The sequence below is a fragment of the Lycium barbarum genome, chromosome 9 (assembly GCF_019175385.1).
Source record: "Lycium barbarum isolate Lr01 chromosome 9, ASM1917538v2, whole genome shotgun sequence".
Lineage (NCBI taxonomy): Eukaryota > Viridiplantae > Streptophyta > Magnoliopsida > Solanales > Solanaceae > Lycium > Lycium barbarum.
Window position 1 is genome coordinate 13,414,715 of NC_083345.1, and position 26,728 is coordinate 13,441,442.

General features: G+C 32.8%; 2 protein-coding genes across 2 annotated transcripts; both read right to left on the minus strand.

Moving 5' to 3' along the window:
* Window positions 1–4,965: 4,965 nt before the first annotated feature.
* LOC132610028 (uncharacterized) lies at window positions 4,966–17,443 on the minus strand. The gene is made up of 10 exons (XM_060324282.1): window positions 17,142–17,443; window positions 16,798–16,953; window positions 14,804–14,884; window positions 14,573–14,698; window positions 14,303–14,386; window positions 7,385–7,540; window positions 6,069–6,149; window positions 5,838–5,963; window positions 5,568–5,663; window positions 4,966–5,355 (listed from the first exon to the last, which is right to left on the minus strand). Exons 1-10 carry the CDS (start codon window positions 17,245–17,247, stop codon window positions 5,279–5,281), a joined length of 1,089 nt encoding a protein of 362 aa, XP_060180265.1. The 5' UTR covers window positions 17,248–17,443; the 3' UTR covers window positions 4,966–5,278.
* A 4,695-nt stretch (window positions 17,444–22,138) lies between these two features.
* Window positions 22,139–25,285, minus strand: LOC132610029 (uncharacterized). Its single transcript, XM_060324283.1, has 6 exons — window positions 24,961–25,285; window positions 24,612–24,767; window positions 23,172–23,252; window positions 22,941–23,066; window positions 22,674–22,766; window positions 22,139–22,448 (listed from the first exon to the last, which is right to left on the minus strand). Exons 1-6 carry the CDS (start codon window positions 25,064–25,066, stop codon window positions 22,375–22,377), a joined length of 636 nt encoding a protein of 211 aa, XP_060180266.1. The 5' UTR covers window positions 25,067–25,285; the 3' UTR covers window positions 22,139–22,374.
* Window positions 25,286–26,728: the final 1,443 nt, after the last annotated feature.

Here is a 26,728-nt window from a genome sequence, read left to right on the forward strand (position 1 = left end):
GGGTGCTCTCCACTTTCCCCAGGTGTTGGCCAAAGATATCGATGGCGTCCATCCCCACATTTACCTTCATAACCCACTCTTTACCAAGCGAGACATCCTCGGGCAGGACCTCTACTTCATCCTTGCTCGCCTCAGTGGTAGATGGTTCTTGGGATGTAAGCCCTTCGTTTGACACAACCTCTAGCGGCACCTCTTGGCTCTTGTTGACGGCAATCCTCTTTTTGTTATAGCCCTTCTTGACAGCAGCATCCTGGATGACGTTGGCTTGGGTTTTAGCAGCGTTGATTTCTCTGTCGTTTACCATTCCCTCAGTCGTAACCTGGCTCTGATACGACATTGTCACATCCTTAGTCTTCAATTAAGAGCACGTGCGGCACTTGACAACTCCCTCACGTTCTTGCACAACTTGCTCACGATCTTGCTATGCCAAGTCAGCCTAGATTACTACACTCAAGATCGCTAAGGGAATAGTACGTGAATAATACAAGAGAAATTTCCTAGAACGAAGGTTTTTATTATAGAAGACTTGATTGATTTTTGCTTGATGGTTTACAAATGAATGACCCTCCTATTTATACTACTCACCTACGGACTAGTATGTAAATAATAATTATTATACAAGTCCCTACATATTTACAAATAACCCTTATTCTAGAAATCGCTACAGAACTAGATTATTCTAAGGACTTTCCATGCAATTCCATAAGGTTGTAAGGTCTTTCATGAGAAATCTCCATATTTCTCTAGAACCTTCTCACATAAGCTAGTCTCCTTTCCATGTTAGCATCCACATAAGATTCCTACATGACAAAAATAATTCCACGTGGCGCCTACGTGGCATGATGATTTGGGGGGTCATCACAATTAGCCATAAACTCTGCAATGACCAGTGATTGTGGGGGTGGATTTTGATTGGCAGAGATATGCAATAGATAGAGGGCTAAAAATAGTGTCTCATTTATAATCTATGTGACTTATTTGAGCTAGAAACTAACTCTAGACACAGACTCGTAAGTAGATTCAGGGTGTGTTCGGTATTGAGGAAAATATTTTCCAGAAAATATTTTTCAATTTTCTCATGTTCATTTAGTCAAAAAATTTGGAAAATATTTTCCTAAAAAATGAGGATAATGACTTCCCTAATAAAAGTAGGGAAAACAAGTTCACAAGTTCATTTCACCAACCACCCTACCACCACCCAACCCAACCCCAACCACTCCCAACCCCCACCTACCCCACCACCCCCTCCCCCACCCCACCCCATCCACTACCCCATCCCTCCCCCCTCCCTTCCCCGTCCAAAAATATATTTTTTTTGGAAAAAAAGTTTTGACATTATTTTTTATTTTTTGCACCCCCACTAAAAGCCCGCACCCTACCCCCCTCGACCCCACATAAAAAATATTTTTTTTTTTAAAAAAGGTTGTGACTTTTTTTTTTTGCATTCCCACCCCACCCAACACCCTACCCCACCCCAGCACCCCTCCCCCACAAAAAAATTATTTTTTTTAAAAAAAAGGTTTTGACTTTTTTTTTGCACCCCCACTCCCGCACCCCCCCCCCGCGAAAAAAAAATTTGGAGGGGGTCATGGGGTATTAGGGGGGGGGGGCGTGGGGGTGGGTGGTGAAAAGATTTTTCTTTTTGGGTCGGGGGTGTCTGGGGTGTCGAAACCCACAAAAGATATTAAAAAACTTCAAAAAAAAATTGTTGGGGTTGGGAGGGGGTGTTGGTATGGTATGGGTTCCACGCAAGGGGGGAAGAGGGATGTGGTAGTGTAGAAAAAAAAAACTTCAAAAAAAAATGTTATGGGAGGAGGGTGGGTGGCGTAGGGGAAGGGGACGGGGGAGGGGGTGGGGGCGTAGGGGTGGGAGTGGGGTGTGGGTGGGGATGGGGGTATGGGGTTGGGTTGGAGTTGGTGAGGGTTGGGGATGGGGGTGCAAAAAACAAACAAAAAATCAAAAGAAGTTTTTTTTGGAAGGGGAGGGGGTGGGGGCGTAGTTGGGTGGGTGGGAGTGGGGGTGTGGGTGGGGTGGGGTGGGGGTATGGAGTTGATAAGGCTTGGATGAGTATTTTCCGGAAAAACGTTTTTTATCAACCAAACGAATATGAGAAAATATGTAAGAAATTCACTTATTTTTCACTGCTCAAACGAACATGAAAAAATAAGTGAAAATTCACTTATTTTCGTTGGAAAACATTTTACTTCGTACCGAACACACCCTCAGTTTCCAAAGACCATTCGATTGGATTTGGTATCATACTTGGGTAATTACTATCAGGCCGTAATTAAGCGGTAATCTTTCCTTTTAAGTTTAAGTGGCTAATTCTCTTTGTTAATCCGTTATAAAATAGAATGACAGGAGTAACTTTTTAAAGGTTGAAAGTAATTTAATTAAACTTCTTATTTTATTTTTACTGAACAATTTTCTAGTCCACAAATGCTATGAAATGCTTAATATCGTAAGTTTCAAACGTCTTATTATCACAAACATATTATAATATATTCATGAGTATACATTTCAAAAAGCTTCATTTCTTTTTTAAATTTAAATTACTGCACATAAATTGAAGCAAAAAGAGTAATATTTTAACTGTATGTATAACTCGATTCCTGTTGGTCTATTACTTAAAATTAGGGAGTCAATAGGGACGGAGATTTGATAAGAAAGAGGAAAGCTATCAATTTTACGAAAATCGAGAATGGAAAAACAGTAGAGCTAAGAACAGTTAGCAAATAATGCAATACACGAACATCAATGACATTAATACAGAGACTGAAAGATGGAAAGAAAGAAAAAGACAGTTAATATTACAATAGCTGGGGGTCCGGAGAGAAAATGAAACCAGGTAAGCTGTGTGCACAATTATTAGTAGTGTGGAAGGATTACATTTTTTTGATTTTGGGTAACACATCATGTGCTCGTACGCCGTCGGTTACAACATTTACATTTTTTTTTCATCCCGTACAACATTTACATTGGTCTACTGGTTTTTTAAGGAAAAATTAAGCGTCACAAGTTACACTGTATATATGATACAAAATATAGTTTAAAAAACTGAGAAATATAGCTATATTTTTGGTTTGTAGCAAATACATAATACAATCGTTTAACTGTATTCACTGATAAAACTCTTTCGCATGATCAGTTGATATCAGTCTGATACAGCTCTTCCCTGCTATTTTAAGTTGATAACTGCAAGTTCAGCTATATACTGGGCTTCCTATATGCTGCAACTGTTTACCACATCTGGATAGAGCGGAACAGAAGGAGATTTCAACAAAAAAGAAAGGAAAGTGGGACCATCTTGAAGGAAATTGCTGTGGAATTGCATATAGTTGGACAGAAGCAACACAGATGGAAAGGAATACTAAACACCATGCAAGGATATCCCTGAAAAATTGTATAACCATAGATAGGAGTCCTTGTATACCCCTATGAGTTTACTTTGGGTCTTGTTCTGAGCTAGTCCTTGAGTCCAAAAGGACCAGTCGTGTAATTATGCCCAATTTGGTTGAATAAAAATTTACAATTTGACCAAAAAAAAATAATTGCAAGTTCAGCTAACCCAACGCATCTGTATCCGCTGATTCAGCTCTAAACTGAAGCTACCATATGCGCGACTGCAACTACACTTTATAATTACACTCTAAACTATAGCTATTTATAAAATTTTGTCATTTTTGTAAGGTATGCTTTTGTTTGGCAAACGTGCAAAAACTATGTGTGTCAAATGGGCTGGTCCAGTTAATATGTGGCCTATTAATATAGCCCAATAGTGCGGATCAAATCAGATTTGAAGTAAGGGGGCAGAAATGAGAAACAATCACTTTTCGTACTGCTAATTAGTAATCCATTCCGCAACTGTTTCCAAATAATTTAACGTTTATCTATGTTTATGCTGAAATAAACATAATTTTAAACTGTCACAGTTCAAACTCCATAATTTTTTTATAGAGTGTGCAGGGGCAAAAACATGGAATTCTGATTTAGAACCGAAAAATAGCTATTTGCCCATTTCGTCCTATATCAAATAGAACTTGTACAATGTTAAGTAGTTTCACTTGATATAATCACAATTGGGTAGCATAAGATGTGCAAATTTGGGCCTAAGTCAAGCAATCCATATAAAATCATGTATAAATGAACACACTAGCAATTTCGATGACTTCCCGTCTCATCCAATTTGGTTCTAAGCCATAGAAGTGAATTTGTGCGTAGTGAAAATGACATTACTATATGATTTTAAGAGAACAATATTTACTTTCACTCCAAGAACTTTGTGAATAGTGATTACCTCCAAAAGATAGAAGTGAAATGTACAAACAAGTGAACAACTTTAGCCCATTTGCTTTCATTAGTAACATACAAATAGTAGTTTGACATATTCTAACTTAAAAGAAGATTGTTAAAGAGAAAAGAAAAAAAGATATCTAGATGACGTGTCTGTTTAAATCTGTCAGATAACAAGGAAGAAAAGAGTAATACAAAAATAATTCGAGTTACGACTAAGTTATTAGAATTTAGATACGTTGGGAAAATGAACTTAACAAGTTTTTTTTTTTTTTTTTGTTCTTTCTAGTTTCTTTTCCTTGACAAGAACTCTTTGTTGTCCCATTCAGGAGAGATTCACAAAATGCCATTTTTTTTGGTCATAGCTACTGTCGTGATATCTTAAATTTTATATGTGAAACTTTAGAATATTATCATGAAAGTTCACCTATGAAATTAAAATTCCATTACAGTGACTATTTTTCAAAAATATGGCCGAATAGCTGCATCTAAGGGTCATTTCATCAAAAATTCTCATGAAAAGCCCAAACTTAACTGAAAAAGAAAGCTCTTGAAATTTTGGGAACAATTTATCCATTTTTGGGCTCTTTTATGAGTACATTGTCTCAGATTCTAAGAATAAAGCATAGACATGTGCCTTTATACTCACTAGCATCATTGCCTGAAGACATATAGACAAACAATTTCTTACTCCTCTTTCCTTAGAAAAAATGTAAGTAAAATTAAGGACTACAATACCATAAGAAGTGCAGATGGTTCAATCTTCCAATCAAATTGAGTAATGTCTCACAAATCCAAAAATAATCAACCCCAGAATGCTATATACAGGGAATACAAAAAGCTCAATGGCATAAGTGGAATCTCCTAACTACCTATATAACAAAGCAAAATTATCTAAATCACTCATATCGGATTAACAAATATGATAACCCCTAAGCCAAAACCAGCTGCAAAATATTTTGCTTATTCATCAACGCAGGTGTAATTATATCAACAAAACTGCAGCCATAGATGCAACTGTGATGATCAACCAGCCATAGCCACCACCAAAAAACGAAATAGCTGTTTTACACGAACAAGAGAAAAAAAGAAAGAAGTGGAATTAAATCAAATTTGGGGTCATTAGTACTCGCAGTCTTGCATGTTGAAACTAAAGATTACTTACATACAAGCACAGCCAGGAAATTTCAGTATGCTTTTTACCCGAAACACGAGCATATTAGAGTACAAAAGAAAGGATAAGTTAACAGCCACATTCAAAGAATTATTCGTACCTATACTTTTGCTGTTATCAGGCAAACTAGGAGGAGGAGACGAGTTGTTGTTCATTACATCAATCCCCAGCTGAGCACAATCCATTCCAAGAGCACCTATTACATGTATCAAACCGTCACTAGTCAATTCTTTTCCTAAATAAAAACTAATCGGCATTCATAACTATCTGGCCACACTTCTATATCATTGATTGTTACATTAGTACATTAGGACACTGTTTTGGTTAGTATCTGAATATTAGAAGTGGTTTCATAAGGCATGGTTCTTACATGTTTTGAAGCAAGGGAAAGCAGTCTGATTGAGTAAATTGTAATAACCCTCTTGGCAATCGCAAGAATATGTCATGGGAGAGGTCTTATTGCACGAGCCTCCTCCACAATTAGCCCAATGGCAAGCTGGAAGATCACAACAGAAGATATAAATTAATAGCAAAATCTTCAGTAACTATTCCTGATTACGAAAAGCATAGCATAATCTTATGAATAGCAAGTTGTTATTACGTTCAAAGATCGATGAATTAGAGCGTTTATCTGGTGCCGGGGTAGGAGCCTCCTTCTCTCCGCAGGAGAAGTTCATAGTACCTGTAGAAAGAAAACATCATTATCAAGAGAACGACTACAAGCTACAGTGAATGAAAATAAAACACCATGATCATTTATTTGGACAACCATTTCAATTAAGCTACCAAAATCTAACTCGAACAAGTCTAAATGAAAATAATATTTGACTATAAAACCATTACTTGCTAGAGTTGTTTTCTATGTGGAGCATGTTGATATGGTCCGGGCTTTGGAATAGTCTGCTGTTGTAGCTTTCTGAATCAATCAATTTTATTAGGCTAAGCAAATAGATGTGAACAAAATCCATCAGAAGTCAAAGAGTGAGAAAAATAGAGATTGCCATTTAATGGATTTATATTCTCCGTGTCCTTTTGATAAAACGTGTAAGAACTTTCACTATCACAGAAGTGCAACTCTACCCTTGGAAACCAAATAGTTCAGTGATAACATGAGAAGAAAGGAATGAAAACAAATGAAAAAGGGAACTTTGTTCACCATATCTAGAATTTCCACTAGTTTTGTTTGATTTTTTGCTCATAATGGATATACTAATAACTATAAATTTTAATCAGAATTCATGCCAGCACAAATTATGATTGATCGAGGTAAAATTTTCCATATTGGATATCATAGTTCAAAATCACTCTTCAAACATGCTTATATATCTCTGCACTTGCGACTGTAAATATAAATAAAAACTAGACAGTTCCTTAAACAGAAAGAAAAAATGAAGAAGAGGGTAACAAATGCCACAAACAAAGTCTTATAGGTTTTAAATGATAAGAAGAACATTCATAAATAAAATTGAACAAACAAAAAACAGAAGAAAATTCGTCTACTCATTTGAAGGGGCTATAACAGAACAAAGAGCATAAATATCCAACTGACTTCAACCATTGTATATTTTAACATGTTGTACCAGGTCATATACCGTACTTCTAGATAACTAATTCACACTTATCACAAGTGATTACATCCTATAAATATATTAAAAACTCTACTCTCTCCGTTCACTTTTACTTGACAATTTCGCTTCTCGAGAGTTAACTTGACTAATCTCGAAGCTAAATTGAATTAGATTAACTCAGTGTTTTAAAATTAAAATTCAGATGTTCGAAGACTATACAAAAAAATACTATAAATTGCAATTCATACATCTTTGATGGCCAAAATCCATATAGTTTAATTATCTAGAAATGCATGAATCCAGCTACTATTGTATATTAACATGAGTTCTTTGTAGAAACGGGACTTACAGTTGGGAACTACACAAGGAAGAAACTTGAAGAAATTATCGTTTTCTAAACGAGTTTGCGTCCAGCCAGGTTTACATTCACATGTGAATCCAAAAGTAGAATTTGAAGATGCCTTGCAAGTACCTTTTCCACAATTCATTTCTTTACACGCATTCTCTGTAAATACCACAACAACAACAAAAATAATCATTAAAATATACACCAAGATCGAATCTTTCATGTAACCCAAATCAAAGAATAAAACAAAAAGGCAAAATTAAGAACACCCCAGTTCATAAAAATCAAAACTTTCACCAAAGTTCTTAATTGGGGGTGGTAAAAATAAAGAAAAAAGGGTGAAAATTTGAGAATTACCAAAGATAGGGGAGAAGATAGGTGGCAGAGCATTGCTCGCAGTGGACCATATTGGTAGAAGAACAAGAATTAGAGAGCAAACTGTAATTATATGAATTGAAGCCATAGCTAATCAAGAATCAGCTAGAGAAGGAAGAACTGAAGAAGATGAATGAACAACAAGAAGTTTGACGGGTTTATGTTATTTTTTGGGGGTATTAAATGGGTGAAGATGGACGGTTTTACTTTGCTTTTTAAATGGAAGTTTCTGAAGACGTACGAAGTCAGAAAAATAATACAACTATAAAGTGGTGGCCATGGGAGGCTAAGAGATGAATTAAGCTTTTGATGATTATTATTGGGAACAAACTGAGTCGTTGGCAGTTGACTACTGCTTTACACCTTAGCTTACGCTGCTACAGTTACAAATTTAGGACTTCCCAAAGACTTGTCCTTTTTCCTTTTGTTTAAGCTAGTTAAAAAAAATAACATGTCTTTTCTTTTTTTGTCAACTCTTTAATTGTAACTTTTTTCATAGCAAATTTAAGTCACAAAATTAAAAAATTATTTGATTACATTCTAGATATTTTTAATTTAAAATCATAAGATTAAAAAGTTTTAGTTACTTTCTTAAATTCCGTATCAAATCAAAAACACACAAACAAATTAAGAAAGGGAAGTATTATACTATTTCTTTTGTGTATAAATTCTTTATATTGACGGCCTAAGAAAAAGGTACACTACCAAATACTTAAAAGGTAGTAATCGTGTCTATAATTCTTTATGCAAACATTAATTGGTAATCTTAATAGAGAAAAGCAATCTTCTATAAAAAGGCCAAAATACACTGATAGTTTGAAAAAGTATTTATATTACATGTGCATATAATTTAAGTCCATTTCTTTGTAATTTAAATTTTAAGAAGAATGACATATTTATATTTTTGAAAATAATTTTATTAGTTATTTCCTATTGATCAAGATTAGGGAAAAGTGAGTCGTTGGCAATGAAAGTAAGACTTTCATTAGTCACCAAATATAATTATATGTGTTGCCCATTCTAGGACACATGAAATCCTTGATAGTCTGGAAAGGGAACCCAAATCTAGCCACCACTTTCTCTATTTAAAGAAAAAGAAAGAGGGTGCGGGTCAAATCCGCATCTTTGCTTTAATGGTGACAAAACGAGCTAATTTTCAACAAACTTAGAATCAAAATTGCACAGAAGTATATGTTAGTGATTATTTTAGACTTAATCAGTAACATTATGAGACTATTTTTGTAAATTTTTCGTCTTTGTACGGGGGAGTTGTTGTTTAATTACTTGTTTGATAGGGAGAATTTTGGGAAAAAAATTCATACCTATTAATTTATGTAGTTGAAAATTCTTGCAGGCGTCCATGGTACTCGCAAGATTTTTATTTGGATGTGATTTTGTGTACATTTGAAGAATATTAGATTTGAACGAAATTAATACCCATCACATGCCGTATACCTACCAATTCGTTGAGCTCTACCTAAACAAATAAATATATTTTGACTTTTTTTAATGCTGTGGGAATTAAATTCAGTGTGGAAGACTTTCGCCTGTATGTCTCCGTGGTAAGGGGGTGAAGTTCTACAACGTGTTAGAATTATTTTGTTTTTCTATTTAGAAATTCATTCACCCTCCCATAGTATCTATCTACACAGGAAAAAGAATAGTAAAAGAAGGAAGTATCTACTTAAAAATGGGGTATAGTCCTTATAGATTTAGGGTGCGCTCGGCACGAAGGAAATGTTTTCTTTGGAAAATTAAATAAGTGACTTTTAAAATTTATTTTCTACTAGTATTTAGTAAGTAATCAAAAAATATTATTTCAAGAATATTTATATATAATCTTGGCAAACACTATGAAGGATATGAGTGATGGGTGGTGGGGTGGAGGTGAAGCTAGGGTGGTGTGGAGTCCGGGAGTGGTGGGGTTAGGAAGGAGATTATCAACGTGAAATATGATTCATGTAACTTGTTGTAATTTCCCTACTCCCCATTAGGGAAGAAAATTTTTCTGATTTTTAAAAAACTTTTTCCTAAAAAAAATATTTTCATAATATTTTGATTGACCAAACTTCAAAATATTTTTCTCACTAAAAATATTTTCCGCTATACCACACACATCCTTGATTTTAATTTCAACAAGCTTTTGTTTATATCCAATTGATGTGATTTTGTTCTCTACAATCTACATAGCTCTAGAATTGAAGTTATTCTATAGTCTATATAACACCAAAGAGAAATTCAATGCATTGTTTGTGAGAATACAGTTCAATGCATGATTTCAATAACATCGCTCGAAGTGTGCATTGGATAATATTTTTCATCCTTCCCCATAATTGTCATTAATAAAAGGCAGCAATTCATAGATTAGGTTGAGGTAGCTGACCACCATATGGTGGGCACTATTAGACTATTCACAAACATACCTCTTCATGCATAGGATTTGGCTAACTCTAGAAGGATATCTAATTATGTAGCTTCCTCCCACTTTCACTTTCACCCATCACCATTCAATTTTATACTCCATTTATCCCGATAAATGTGTCACACTTTCCTTTCTAATATGTTTTAAAAAAATATCACATTCTTTTATTTAAAAGTAATATAACTTCAAATTTCTCATTTCACTCAGAATTAGATGATTTACATTCATACAAATATTTAAAATTTATTTTGAACCATATATTTTAAACAGTGTCCTGTATTTCTTAAATTTTGTTTGGATATCACATAAATTAGAACTAAAAAATGCATTATCTTTTCAATGTCGTAACTTAGTCACGTCTTTTTCTTCCCTTTTCCTTTTCCCCTTTTTTCCTGGCGGTGGACGTGGAGGTTCGGGTAGGAGAAGCTAGACAAAAAGCATATGGTAACAATGAATTTTGTACTCGTAAAGTAGAAAGTAATACTCTCTCCGATTATGATTATTGTTGCTTTAGTGAAAAAAATTGGTTCAAAATATATTGTTATTTAAAAATCTAAGAAAACACGTTGTCATCTTTAATTTACTATTTAAAAAAACGTATCGTCATTATTACTCATAAACTACTCATTTAAGAAGGTTATAATTGGCGAAGCCTTAGTCATTAGGAAAGCAATTTCAATTTGCGATTCAATATAGTTGGAAAGAAGCTCAAATCTGCTCAGATGCAAAGAATATGGTTGATATGCTCATCACTAGAAGATTTAGTTATGAGAAAATTTGGAAGGTCATAACATATGTGGATAATGTAAATATCTTACATATTACTAGATTGGAATATAGTTGTGTTAGGTTAAACTAGTCCAAAGATATTCTTAACATGATAGTGACGACTGATAATTGTGTTAAAGTTAAATAATATTGATAGTTATAGATGGTGCTGAATGATAACGGTGATTGGTGACATTATAGATTTAGTGATGGTTATGATTAGCGGTAGTGCAATAGTAGATATTGTGGTAATTGTGGTCGGTGGCGATGTAAATGATGGCTAGTGGTGACGACGATTGACTGTGTGATCGGCTGGTTGTGGGTGGTGGTAATTGATAATGGTGGGCGATGTGAAGGTTGGTTAGCGGTGAAAGCGATGGAGTAATGGTAAACTGTTACTGTATTTTTTTTTGTAGAATTCATCGAATAGACATCTTAATTATATTAAAACATTATTATAAATCTTAATCATTTAGATTTATTCAAACCAATTAAATGGTTGTAAAATTACAAACAAAATAAATGTACTTAGTGATCAAGACTATCAAGATTTAGACCTAAAAAAACAGACTTAATAATAAAGATTTAAATAATTAAAATTAAAACCTTCTGTGCAACAAAAAGAGCCTAAATCGCCCCTGAGAGAATTGAATATTTTTTTGAAGGTAAAGTCACATGAAGCTAATTAATAAATCGGCACTAGAAATCTAGATCATGTCTAGCCGTTACTCGTTAGCGGACTTTTGAAATAGTCTCGCGCTCACATTAATTGTAGATATGGGCAAGAGATTTTTAAGCCACTTAATTAGACAAAATGACTGTCGTTCTTAGCACACCAATTTTAATTCCTTCAAAATTCTAGATGTAACGCTCTTTTCTTTGAATAATTAAATCATGGCGTTTTCCATACCTCGTTATATTTAGACTAATTTTTTAAATGAAAAATGAGATGCAAGCCTCTATACGAAGTCTAGATGATTAAGACTCCATTTTATTTCAAATAATATATTCCGCAAGAAATCGTCATGGTTGCGGTTGAAAATGTATAAATTGAAAATTCAGGGTTTTCTTCATCTTTTTCATACCTTATATTTTGTACCTTTTAACTTCCTAAAGTATATCCAACAAGGAAATCATAGTAGTAAACTTAAATCTTTTCTTTTGTTGGTGAGAGTTTGATTTCACTTTATAATCCCTTAGTATTTTTACTTTAGAAAAAATTTAGAAATGTATATCCGACGTTGACCGAGGCCGGCCCATGGGCCAAAGGAAAAAATGTACTAATTCAAATTTGTAGCATTTAAAAGAAAGAGGTAAAAATAAGGAGACAAGTCTTACGTTGTTGCACACTGTCAAATAAGTTAGTCTTTTCAGTTGAGTTTCTGGTTATTATTTCTTGAAATAGTTTACTTCGTAGTTCAATTTGAATTTTCTCTTTACATACTTTTTTGGTTTAAAATTTCTAACCTTGTTCATCTTCAGTTGTATAAAAGTATATCTTTTGGACTCATTTTTATTGTTATACATGTATAGATATATGATTGTTATTGGAGTATATCTTTTTTCTATTGGATCTTATGTTCCTGTTATCAGAGCCTGAGACCCCTCCCTACTTAGGATCTCATTTCTGCTACGTTTTTTGCTTGTTAATTGGCATTAACTGAAACGCAGTACATTCAGATTGGGGGAAAATTTTATAAGAAAAAGATTGAAAAAATGACCCGTTCTAGCAAGCGGCCCATAAGGTTAGGTTGGGCTTACCATTTTAAAGTCCTTTCGAAGATGGACCCGCCTGCCTAGTCCATCAAATTTTGCAGCCCATGAGGATTGAGCTGGCCCATTTTGATGGCCATAGCCTTGGAAAGGGCCCGTCCCACATAGTGACTATCAGTCCTACCGGCATCATCTACCTACGCAAGCTCGATTAGGAGATAGGGAGGATCCAATAGAAGTGAAAAATCGGAGTTCTCTATTTATCATATTAAATTTACATATGATCAGTAACGGACCTAGAATTTTCACTAAGGGGTGCAAAATATGAAGAAGTAAGCAAACAAAAAAAATTGAAGGGATTCAACATCTACTATATACATAAAAAATAATTTTAATCTTATATATACAGTCTTATTTTTTTTGTTGCGGAAGGAGGTTTTAATGAACCTTGCTCCAACCTGGCTCTGCACCTGCATAGGATGGGTCTATCGAGTGGTAACCCGAGATTGATTGCTATGAGACTTTAGTCTGCTGTTCCTTTTTCGTTTTGGGCTTATTGTCAGTTAGATATCGAAAAAGAACGACAGTAAAACAAGTTACAACTTACAACATACAATCTGGTGGGCTAAGAAACAAGTGATTTACGCACATATCCCCTTTCAAGGTTACTATTTAGATTTTATTCCATTTTAAGAAACTTGTACAAATATAGCCCTTGTAAAATTATGCTTTCGAACAATGTTACACTCGGGTTTAATGTTTTCTTATATATTGTTAAATCTTACAAACAAATTTTGGACAGTCATCTAACATTTGCACTAACTTACTAAATTTTTTAGATGGTGGTCTAACGTTTTCTCATAAGAATTTCAGTTTATTCAAAAGAAATCTTTAGATCATGGTCTAGAAGGTCCTAAAAAAAAAAAAAGGTTATTTACTAAACATGTATGTAAAATGGGACAAGGGGCGAAAATTTCAAGTCCACTGATCTATTGCACAAAATATTATAGATTATATCAACCTAAAACTGTTGTTTTGGGGTAGTTATGACTTTTATCCCTATAGTTTGACCATAAGTAACTTAAACACAAGAAATTCAAATTCTATCATTTTAAAATTCTTGATCTAATAATATAAGGAATGAGTAATCACATATCCTGCATTCCTTAAATTCATGTACTGATCATTGTGAGCTTTGGTATCTTCACGTAGTAACATCTTTCGAGTAAGAATGATTGACGGCATTAAATGATCACATGAATAAAATCATTAAAAGCCAATATAAAGAGAAGTCGTGAGTCCTTGAGATCATAAAGTTTCATCAATTGGTAATTATTTTTGGTTTAATTGTGTACTTGTGTCTTGTTTCACCAACTAGACGGATGGAGGCCACAAATGGATTTGGGTAGTCATGGAAACTACAGCCTACCGAGGCATGGCAAGAATTTGAAGTAATGAATTCTAAATTAATAATTATCAAATTTGGGGTCATTAGTACTCGCAGTCTTGCATGTTGAAACTAAAGATTACTTACATACAAGCACAGCCAGGAAATTTCAGTACGCTTTTTACCCAAAACACGAACATATTAGAGTAGAAAAGAAAGGATAAATTAACAGCCACATTCAAAGAATTATTCGTACCTATATCAGGCAAACTAGGAGGAGGAGACGAGTTGTTGTTCATTACATCAATCCCCAGCTGAGCACAATCCATTCCAAGAGCACCTATTACACGTATCAAACCGTCATGTATCAAACCGTCACTAGTCAATTCTTTTCCTAAATAAAAACTAATCGGCAGTCATAACTAACTGGCCACACTTCTATATCATTTATTGTCACATTAGTACATTACACTGTTTTGGTTAGTATCTGAATATTAGAAGTGGTTTCATAAGGCATGGTTCTTACATTCTTTGAAGCAAGGGAAAGCAGTCTGATTGAGTAAATTGTGATAACCCTCTTGGCAATCGCAAGAATATGTCAAGGAAGAGGTCTTATTGCACGAGCCTCCTCCACAATCAGCCCAACGGCAAGCTGGAAGAACACAACAGAAGAAATAAATTAATAGCAAAATCTTCAATAACTATTCCTGATTACGAAAAGTATAGCATAATCTTATGAATAGCAAGTTGTTATTACGTTCAAAGATCGATGAATTAGAGCGTTTATCTGGTGCCGGGGCAGGAGTCTCCTTCTCTCCACAGGAGAAGTTCATAGTACCTGTAGAAAGAAAACATCATTATCAAGATAACGACTACAAGCTACAGTGAATGAAAATAAAACACCATGATCGTTTATTTGGACAACCATTTCAATTAAGCTACAAAAATCTAACTCGAACAAGTCTAAATGAAAATGATATTTGATTATAAAACCATTACTTGTTAGAGTTGTTTTCTATGTGGAGCATGTTGATTTGGTCTGGGCTTTGGAATAGTATGGTGTGTTATAGCTTTCTGAATCAATCAATTTTATTAGGCTAAGCAAATATATGTGAACAAAATCCATCAGAAGTCAAAGAATTTGAAAAATAGAGATTGCCATTTAATAGATTTATATTCTCTGTGGCCTTTTGATAAAACGTGTAAGAACTTTCACTATCACAGAAAGTGCAACTCTACCCTTGGAAACCAAATAGTTCAGTGATAACATGAGAAGAAAGGAATGAAAACAAATGAAAAAGGGAACTTTGTTCACCATATCTAGAATTTCCACTAAATGAAAAAGGGAACTTTGTTCACCATATCTAGAATTTCCACTAGTTTTGTTTGATTTTTTGCTCATAATGGATATACTAATAACTATAAATTTTAATCAGAATTCATGCCAGCACAAATTATGATTGATCGAGGTAAAATTTTCCATATTGGATATTATAGTTCAAAATCACTCTTCAAACAAGCTTATATATCTTTGCACTTGTGACTATAAATATAAATAAAAACTAGACAGTTCCTTAAACAGAAAGAAAAAAAGAAGAAGAGGGTAACAAATGCCACAAACAAAGTCTTATAGGTTTTAAATGATAAGAAGAACATTCATAAATAAAATTGAACAAACAATAAACATAAGAAAATTCGTCTACTCGTCTGAAGGGGCTATAACAGAACAAAGAGCATAAATATCCAACTGACTTCAACCATTGTATATTTTAACATGTTGTACCAGGTCATATACCGTACTTCTAGATAACTAATTCACACTTATCACAAGTGATTACATCCTATAAATATATTAAAAAATCTACTCTCTCCGTTCACTTTTACTTGACACATTTCGAATTTTCGAGAGTTAATTTGACTAATCTCGAAGCTAAATTGAATTAGATTAACTCAGTGTTTTAAAATTAAAATTCAGATGTTCGAAGACTATACATAAAAAAAAACTATAAGTTGCAATTCTTTTCATATTAATATGATGAGAAAATACATCTTTTTAGTCAAAATCCATATAGTTTGGACTCTCGAGAACTGAAACGTGACAAGCAAAAGAGAATAGAGAAATTATTAAATATCTAGAAATGAATGAATCAAGGTACTCTTTAGTCCCTCCGTTCACTTTTATTTGTCCACTATGGACTATACACACTTCTTAAGATACAATAAATGAAGTGCATATTTTACCATGATACTCATATTAATTAATGTATAATTGCATTGGAATTTGAAAATAATTTGAAATGAGTAATTAATGCTAAGGGCAAAACAGAAAAAATTATTTTTCTCTTGATATGCGAAAGTGGACAAGTAAAAGTGAAAATCTATTTATGGAATAGTGGAAAAGTAAAAGTGAACGGAAGGAGTACTATTGTATATTACTTCCCCGTCCCATAATAAGTATCATCTTAGCCAAAAACACGCATATTAAGAAACCAATGATGAAGTGTAAAGTTTATCAAATTACCCTTATGTAAAAAAAAAAAAAATTTATCCTCCTGATGATTAGAGCATACACAAGTAGTTCATCTTTTGATATTGGAAATCCAACTTTTGATCTTGAATAAAGAAACTTGTCATTTTTTGTCCAAGAGCAAAGATGAAAAAAACTAGTCAACGTATGCATTGATATCCTAAGGCGACACTTATTATGGGGCGGAGGGAGTAACATGAGTTCTTCGTAGAAACGGGACTTACAGTTGGGAATTACACAAGGAAGAAACTTGAAAAGATTATCGTTTTCTGAACGAGTTTGCCTCCAGCCAGGTTCACATTCACATGCGAATCCAAAAGTAGCATTTGAAGATGCCTTGCAAGTACCCTTTCCACAATTCATTTCTTTACACGCATTCCCTGTAAATACCACAACAACAAAAAAATCAGTAAAATATACACCAAGATTGAATCTTTCACGAAACCCAAATCAAAGAATCAAACAAAAAGGCAAATTAAGAACACCCCAGATCATAAAAATAAAACACCAAATTTTTTGTTGGGATCAAAATAAAGTGATAAAAATAAAGAAAATTAAGAATTACTACCAAGGATTGGGGAAAAGATAGGAGGCAGAGCATTGCTTGCAGTGGACCATATTGGTAGAAGAAGAAGAATTAAAGAGAAAGTTGCAATAATATAAATTGAAGCCATAGCTGATCAAGAATCAACTAGATGGAAGAACTGAAAGAGAGGAAAATAAAAAGAAGTCTGATGGGTTTTTCTGTTACTACTTTTTTGGAGGGGGTATTAAACGGGTGAAGATGGAGCGTTTCTTTTCAAATGGAAGTTTCTGAAGACGTAGGAAGTTAGAAAAATAATAACGTAGTCATGGTGGGAGGCTAAGAGGTGAATTAAGCTTTTGACAATTATTTGGGAATAATAACTGAGTCGGTTGAAAGTTGGGCGTATGGTTTTCTTGAATCTGTCAAATAACAAGGCAGAAAAGAGTGTCACAAAAATAATTCGAGTTATGACTAAGGTATTAGAATTTAGATACGTTGGGAAAATGAACTTAACAAGATTTTTTTTCTTTCTTGCTTCTTTTCCTTGACAAGAAACTCTTTGTTGTCTCATGAGAGACTCACAAAATGCCATTGTTTCGGTCATAGGCTAGCTACTGTCGTGATGTCTTAAATTTTACAAAAAGGTATTTCTATCACACTAACTTTGGCCACAATGGCCCCAAATGAGGTTAGCACGGTAAATTGCAGTCATTTATGTTAATTTAATGACATTGCTACCCTTCTCATTTTAATTCAAAAGTTGCAAGAACCCTCTCTCATCGAATCAAATTTAGTTTTTTCCCAATACATGGAGATTCTCACATAATTAATGTTTGATACATCTTTTCCCATAAATAGTTAATGTTGATATTTTCCCCTCCTTTTTGATCAATTCGTACGTATGATTATCTTGTATATAATTCATTTTTGTTTTCTTAATTTATGGTCTTTTATAAGCTATATTAGATTATTTAAATTATTATCTATATAATAATATAATATATGAATTGAATATGTTATTGAGTATCTCAGTGCGATATTTGATATTTTAATATTTTTCTATAAGAAACGAATACCCTTTTTAAAAAAATGCTTACTAAATACTGTAAAATTGAAATCGAAAAGTCAAAAATTCCAATTTAAGTATTTTTGAAGTATGCGCACCCTTAGCTTTTTGTCTTAACATTTGTGGTTCTTTACCTTTTAAATGTCCTTCCGTTTTTAAGAAGGAATAATATATTTTTAGGAGGAAATATGGACAACAAAATGTGAATAGGGTGCAACCCTTGCTTGCTAATGAAACAGACATTAGTACGCCAGCATTTTTTTTAAATAATATTATTAACTATTTTATGATCAAAATAGTCTTTTAAAGCATTCATCAATTCTAAAGTGTAATTTTAGTTACGTTTAAGACGAATAGTGATAATTTTTGCCTCACAACAGGTCAAAATGGGTGAATTGTGAATAATATTTTTTATACTACATATTTGTTAATTATGTTATTATTATATTTCTCAAAATTCAACCCCACTCTCATCCCCTCTGAAAAATAAAAAATAAAAATAAAAGAACAAGGGCAAAATTGGTTCCCTTTCTCTTGAGTTGGAACAACCGTTAGTAGAAAGGGTATTTTTGAGCTATTTGGATAGTTGGAGCGTATTTTTGAGCTATTTGAATATTTGGATGGCATTTTGGCCTAAAAACGTAATGGCAAGGACATTTTTGAGCCAAAAAGGTAGCGGAGGGTAAATCTGACCTATTTTGAATAGTTTAGGAGTGTTTTTGAGTGTTTTCCCAAGAATCAATTAATATTCGAATGAAAGAAACAAAATGAAAAAGGTAATCTTTAACGATGTATCATTTATCTATGTACTTGTAACCTCAAAAGTTATCAAGCTCGTATTTATTTTATTGCAGCTTGTTACCTTTGTATGTTAATATATAATTTTGTATGAAAAATCAAATATTTATTAGTGATTTTAAAGATATTTATGTATGTTTGGTACTTTATTATTTTCATATAATTTCTAGTAATCACTAGTTATCAAAGAAATATTTCATATTGAAGACTTTAAAGTTTGTGGAGATCAGTGTTTTAAAAGGCGGGGGGTTGAGGCGGGGCATTTTACATATGCCTCGGCGAGGGGTAAGCCCCGAGGCATGGGTATTTAATTTTTAGTATTTCATAAAATAATATAATTATAATAACTATTTTTAAATATGTAAAATTACATTAAAAAATAACTGTAAATAAATGATATATATATATATATATATATATATATATATATATATATATATAATAAAAGCAATCTATTATACGCCACTTATAACTTGTAATTATATATAACATAATTTTACGAGTATAAATAATACAATGAAATAAAAGCTGTTATGAAATGCAAATCAACTCTAACATCTTAACTTTCAAACAATGAAAAATCACAATTTCTCAAAACAATTTTACTATCATACTATTCATTTTATCTCCCTACAAGCAAATAATCAATAAACTTTATCATTATTATAATTAAAACATAACTCCTTCATGAATAAAAATAAAACTACTTTCAAATAACGAAATAATAAAATATGATAATTTTGATACATACGTCAAAAGACCAATGACAAGTGAAAATGACAATTCGGTTATGTATTTTAAGAGAAATATAGAATGATATTCACCCTCACGATGTTCTCAAATAGTAAATATGCAATACTACGACTTGTTAATTGAGTTAAACCCGATCTTCTTATTCTTATAGATGAAAAACTATTAAGTATCATTTATTTGTTAAAGAATTATAAGGGTCAATGATTTTAACTAAGGAATTTAACATATAATTTGTGTAAGAATTGTTAGGCCAGCCCCAAGCGTTGGGCGTTAGGTGTGTTTAGGGCGAACAGTCAGGCGCTTAGGGCATAAGCCTCGCAGGAACTAAGCCCCGTATGTGAGCCCCGGGGCGTTTTGCCAGTACCCGTCCCGGGGCGAGCCCCGAAGTGAGTTCTGAAACTGCCTTTTAAAACATTGGCTATGACTTGTTAATTGAGTTAAACCCGATCTTCTTATTTTTATACATGAAAAATTATTTCATTTGTTAAAGAATTATAAGGGTCAACGATTTTAACTAAGGAATTTAACATATAATTTGTGTAAGAATTGTTAGGCGAGCCTCGAGCGTTGGACGTTAGGTGTGTTTAGGGCGAACAGTCGGGCGCTTAGGGCGTAAATCTCACAGGAACTAAGCCTCGCACTTGAGCCCCGGTGCATTTTGCCAGTGCCCGCCCCAGGGTAAGCCCAGAGGCGAGTCCTGAAACTGCCTTTTAAAACACTGGTAGTAATATTATGTATATGGTCCTTAATTATTTCGAATAAGCAATTTAAAGTAATTTCATATACCTAAGAATTTTTCATTTTAAATAAGTTCTCATATACTGATAAACATTGCAATGGTGTTGGTGCATTTATTTTATATAAATTAGTAATAATAATTTCAATGACATTTCGTAGCAACATAACAATGGAATAAGGATGGATATCACAAAATAAATAGAAAAAATATATATTAAAATAATGAAGAACTTGTGATTAAAACAGGAAATTTGTCAATAATGTTTGTTGCACAAAGATTTAAAGACAAAATCCCTATAGCTTACATTATTATTCATATTAGTTTTAAGTTATTTTATTTTATTAAGTAGAAATAAAATTTAAAATTTAATATGTTTGGTATCCAAGTCCACGGGAAAAATTAATTATATAATAATTCTCATTAAATAAGTATTAGTTGTAAATTCCAATTTAAAAAAAAATGAAATTATATCTAGTGAAAACTATTATATAAATTTCAAAATAACTATACTTTTTTTCAAGAAGTAGCAAAGGAATACCGATATCGTGGGAAAAAAAACAAACGTAAGATTGACTGATAAGATCCGACTCCTACATTGTAATGGTTCTTTACAATTTTAATAACTTATTAACTATCATAATTCAAATTGTACAGTGTATTTACGAAGAAAATTAATATGATTTGTAAACAAAAAGGGTCTTGTATCTCTTGTGACTATTATTTGATATTTTATAACACTTTTTTTGATGTTATTAAGACTTATATTGTTAAAGATTTAATATGGTTGATATATAAGTGTACAGCAAAAGTAGCTAGTATATCATAATTCATACTGTTAAACAAAGTATTACTTATAAGTTTCACATCTAATTTAAATAAATATTTAATTTAAATATGTTGTTATATCGAATTTTAAAAATCCAATATGTTGTATTTATCTACATTGATCACTAATTATATTCAATTTAGATAAGTGACCAAGTCGTAAAGCGGTTTTTTTTAGTAGACTGTATATTTTTTTAATAAGTAAAGAGTATAATTTTTTTAATTAAATAAACCGCATAATTTGCTATACATATAAAACACACAAAGTATGTAGAGACGTTTCATCTTCATCTATATGAAAATATGGATCAATTTTAGTTGCTCAATGTGTGTTGGGAATAAGAATAAGTTATTGTATTTACTAGTGTGTTTTGGAGGGAAAATTGTTGGGGTAAACATTGCAAAATCCAAATAAGGTTATGATAGTCTTTTTATAGGTGTGGTCACATTTGGGCCAAATAAGTGTGGTCATTTAGCAGCTCTCTAAATTTTATATGTGAAACTTTAGAATATTATCATGAAAGTTCACCTATGAAATTGAAACTCCATGACAACGGCTATTTTTCAAAAATACGGCTGAATAGTGGCATTTAAGGGTTATTTCATCAAAAAATTCTCATGAAAAGCCCAAGACTAACTGAAAAGGAAAGCTCTTGAAATTTTTGGAACATTTTACCCATTTTTGGGCTCTTTTATGAATACATTGTCTCAGATTCTCAGAATAAAGCATAGACATGTGCCTTTATACTCACTAGCATCATTGCCTGAAGACATAGACAAACAAATTTCTTGCTCCTCCTCTTTCCTTGGACAAAATGTAAATAAATTTAAGGACTACAATAGCATAAGAAGTGCAGATTGTTCAATCTTCCAATCAAATTGAGTAATGTCTCACAAGTCCAAAAATAATCAACCCCAGAATGCTATATACAGGGAATACATAAAGCTCAATGGCATAAGTGGAATCTCCTAACTACCTCTATAACAAAGCAAAATTTTCTAAATCACTCGTATCGGATTAACAAATATGATATCCCTAAGCCAAAACCAGCTGCAAAATAATTTGCTTATTCATCAACGCAGGAGTAATTATATCAACAAAACCGCAGAGCTATGGACACAACTGTGATGATCAACCAGCCATAGCCACCACCAAAAAACGAAATAGCTGTTTTAAACGAACAAGAGAAAAAAAGAAAGAAGTGGAATTAATATCAAATTTGGGGTCATTAGTACTCGCAGCCTTGCATGTTGAAACTAAAAATTACTTCCATACGAGCGCAGCCAGGAAATTTCAGTATGCTTTTCACCCGAAACACGAGCATATTAGAGTACAAAAGAAAGGATAAGTTAAAGGACAAGTTAACAGCCACATTCAAAGAATTAATCATACCTATACTTTTGCTGTTATCAGGCAAACTAGGAGGAGGAGACGAGTTGTTCGGTACATCAATCCCCAGCTGAGCACAATCCATTCCGAGAGCACCTATTACATGTATCAAACCGTCACTAGTCAATTCTTTTATTAAATAAAAACTAATCGGCAGTCATAACTATCTGGCCACACTTCTATATCATTTATTGTTACATTAGTACATTAGGACACTGTTTTGGTTAGTATCTGAATATTAGAAGTGGTTTCATAAGGCATGGTTCTTACATTCTTTGAAGCAAGGGAAAGCAGTCTGATTGAGTAAATTGTAATAACCCTCTTGGCAATCGCAAGAATATGTCACGGCAGAGGTCTTATTGCATGAGCCTCCTCCACAATCAGCCCAATGGCAAGCTGGAAGATCACAACAGAAGACATAAATTAATAGCAAAATCTTCAATAACTATTCCTGATTACGCAAAGTATAGCATAATCTTGTGAATAGCAAGTTGTTATTACGTTCAAAGATCGATGAATTAGAGCGTTTATCTGGTGCTGGGGCAGGAGCCTCCTTCTCTCCACAGGAGAAGTTCATAGTACCTGTAGAAAGAAAACATCATTATCAAGATAATGACTACAAGCTACAGTGAATGAAAATAAAACACCATGATCGTTTATTTGGACAACTATTTCAATTAAGCTACAAAAATCTAACTCGAACAAGTCTAAATGAAAATGATATTTGATTATAAAACCATTACTTGCTAGAGTTGTTTTCTATGTGGAGCATGTTGATTTGGTCTGGGCTTTGGAATAGTATGGTGTTGTAGCTTTCTGAATCAATGAATTTTATTAGGCTAAGCAAATAGATGTGAACAAAATCCATCAGAAGTCAAAGAGTGAGACAAATAGAGATTGCCATTTATAGATTTATATTCTCTGTGTCCTTTTGATAAAACGTGTAAGAACTTTCACTATCACAGAAGTGCAACTCTACCCTTGGAAACCAAATAGTTCAGTGATAACATGAGAAGAAAGGAATGAAAACAAATGAAAAAGGGAACTTTGTTCACCATATCTAGAATTTCCACTAGTTTTATTTGTTTTTTATTTTTTGCTCATAATGGATATACTAATAACTATAAATTTTAATCAGAATTCATGCCAGCACAAATTATGATTGATCTAGGTAAAATTTTCCATATTGGATAATCATAGTTCAAAATCACTCTTCAAACGTGCTTATATAGCTCTGTACTTGCGACTATAAATATAAATAAAAACTAGACAGTTCCTTAAACAGAAAGAAAAGAAGAAGAAGAGGGTAACAAATGCCACAAACAAAGTCTTATAGGTTTTAAAATGATAAGAAGAACATTCATAAATAAAATAGAACAAACAAAAAAACAGAAGAAAATTCGTCTACTCATTCATTTGAAGGGGCTATAACAGAACAAAGAGCATAAATATCCAACTGACTTCAACAGAATTGATTACATTAAGTACTTAGCAAATAATTTTAAACCATAATTTTAACATGTTGTACCAGGTCATATACCGTACTTCTAGATAACTAATTCACACTTATCACAAGTGATTACATCCTATAAATATATTAAAAAAACTACTCTCTCCGTTCACTTTTACTTGACACATTTCGCTTCTCGAGAGTCAATTTGACTAATCTCGAAGCTAAATTGAATTAGATTAACTCAGTGTTTTAAAATTAAAATTCAGATGTTCGAAGACTATACGAAAAATATTATAAGTTGCAATTCTTTTCATATTAATATAATGAGAAAATATATCTTTGTTGGTCAAAATCCATATAGTTTGGACTCTCGAGAAAGCGAAACGTGACAAGTAAAAGTGAAACGGAGAAAGTATTTAATATCTGAAATGCATGAATCCAGCTACTATTGTATATTAACATGAGTTCTTTGTAGAAACGGGACTTACAGTTGGGAATTACACAAGGAAGAAACTTGAAGAAATTATCGTTTTCTGAACGAGTTTGCCTCCATCCAGGTTGACATTCACATGCGAATCCAAAAGTAGAATTTGAAGATGCCTTGCAAGTACCCTTTCCACAATTCATTTCTTTACACGCATTCTCTGTAAATACCACAACAACAACAACAAAAATCAGTAAAATATACACCAAGATTGAATCTTTCACGAAACCCAAATCAAAGAATCAAACAAAAAGGCAAATTAAGAACACCCCAGTTCATAAAAATCAAACACCAAAATTCTTTGTTGGGATCAAAATAAAGTGATAAAAATAAAGAAAATGAAGAATTACTACCAGCGATAGGGGAAAAGATAGGAGGCAGAGCATTGCTTGCAGTGGACCATATTGGTAGAAGAAGAAGAATTAAAGAGAAAGTTGCAATAATAGAAATTGAAGCCATAGTTGATCAAGAATCAACTAGATAGAAGAACTGAAAGAGAGGAAAATAAAAAGAAGTTTGATGGGTTTTTCTGTTACTACTATTTTGGGGGGTATTAAATGGGTGAAGATGGAGCGTTTCTTTTCAAATGGAAGTTTCTGAAGACGTAGGAAATTAGAAAAATAATAACGTAGTCATGGGTGGGAGGCTACGAGATGAATTAAGCTTTTGATAATTATTTGGGAATAACTGAGTCGGTTGACAGTTGGGGGTGTGGTTTTCTTGTATTACTTCTGTTTTTCATACTCCAATCCCTGAGTTGCCTTTTGACTTGGAACTACTTTAGTGGTAGGGGTGGGCGCTCGGTTTTTCGGTTCGATTTTATCAAATTTCGATTTGGCTATTTTGGATTCGGTTTTTTGATGGTGGACACCAAACACCGAACCAAACTAGTTCGGTTCGGTTCTTTGGTTTCGGTTTTTTAAAGTTCGATTCGGTTCGGTTTCGGTTTTTTTCAATTCAGTTTTTTTAATATAATATTAGAAGTGATTCCATTGACACTAATTCATATTCTCAAAAGCAATAAAACATAAAACTGATAAATTGAAATCAAAATCAAACAAACAGGATACACAAGAACAGAAAACTATAATCATGACATAGGATTACTAGGTGTTATATACATACCGTAAGAATAATTAAAAAAACACATAAAGGATACATTAATCCTAAAAAGACATCCTAGTTACCTTTCTTTGTTAAGGATATTTAATTTTTTCAATTGAAGTGAAAAATTAGGGATACAAATGCAAAAGAGGACTTATTACAATTGAGTTTTTTTTGCTTTAAACTTAATGGGTCTGGACTATTTTAATTTTTGTGGGTAATGTATTAAATTTCGGTGCGCATTCGGTTTTTCGGTTCGGCTATTTCGGTTTCGGTTTTTTGACAATGGACACCAAACACCGAACCAAACTAGTTCGGTTCGATTCGGTTTGTTGAAGTTTCGGTTCGGTTCGGTTCGATTTTTCGGTTTTCGATATTTATGCCCAGCCCTATTTTAGTGCCTTAGCTTCGGTAGCTACAGTTCCACCCAGTCTTTTTTATTTTTATTTAAAAAAAAAATTGAGTGAGAGTTATTGCAATATTCCTTATATTATATTTTACATGATACTACTCTATCTGTTTCAATTTATATGATATTTTTCATTTTTTGAGATTCAAACTGTATTAATGTTGGCCAATATTTAGAGATGAATTTTTTTCACTAAGTTGATATGAGAAAAGTTGCAACTTATAGTACTTTTCAATTATATAAATTTTTAATTTTAAAATATTGAGTTAATTTAATTCAATTTAGCTTTAAAATTTAGTCAAATTGATTCTTGAAAGAAATGTATCACATAAATTGAGACAGAGAGAGTAGTGGTTTTGAGTATAAGTTCCGCATACTAATGACGTTTTTTCACACTATTAAATTACTTAAAATGTAAATTTCTATATAAATATTAATGGGTAATCTGAAAGGAGGCAATCTTTTATAAAAGGTTAAAATATAGTGTCCGTGAATATAATTCAAATTCTTTCTTTTTTAGTTTTGGAAGAGTAACATATTTATATATTTCAATTTAATTAGTTACTTCCTATTTGATCAAGATTGAGAAAAAGTGGGTGGCTGGAGTT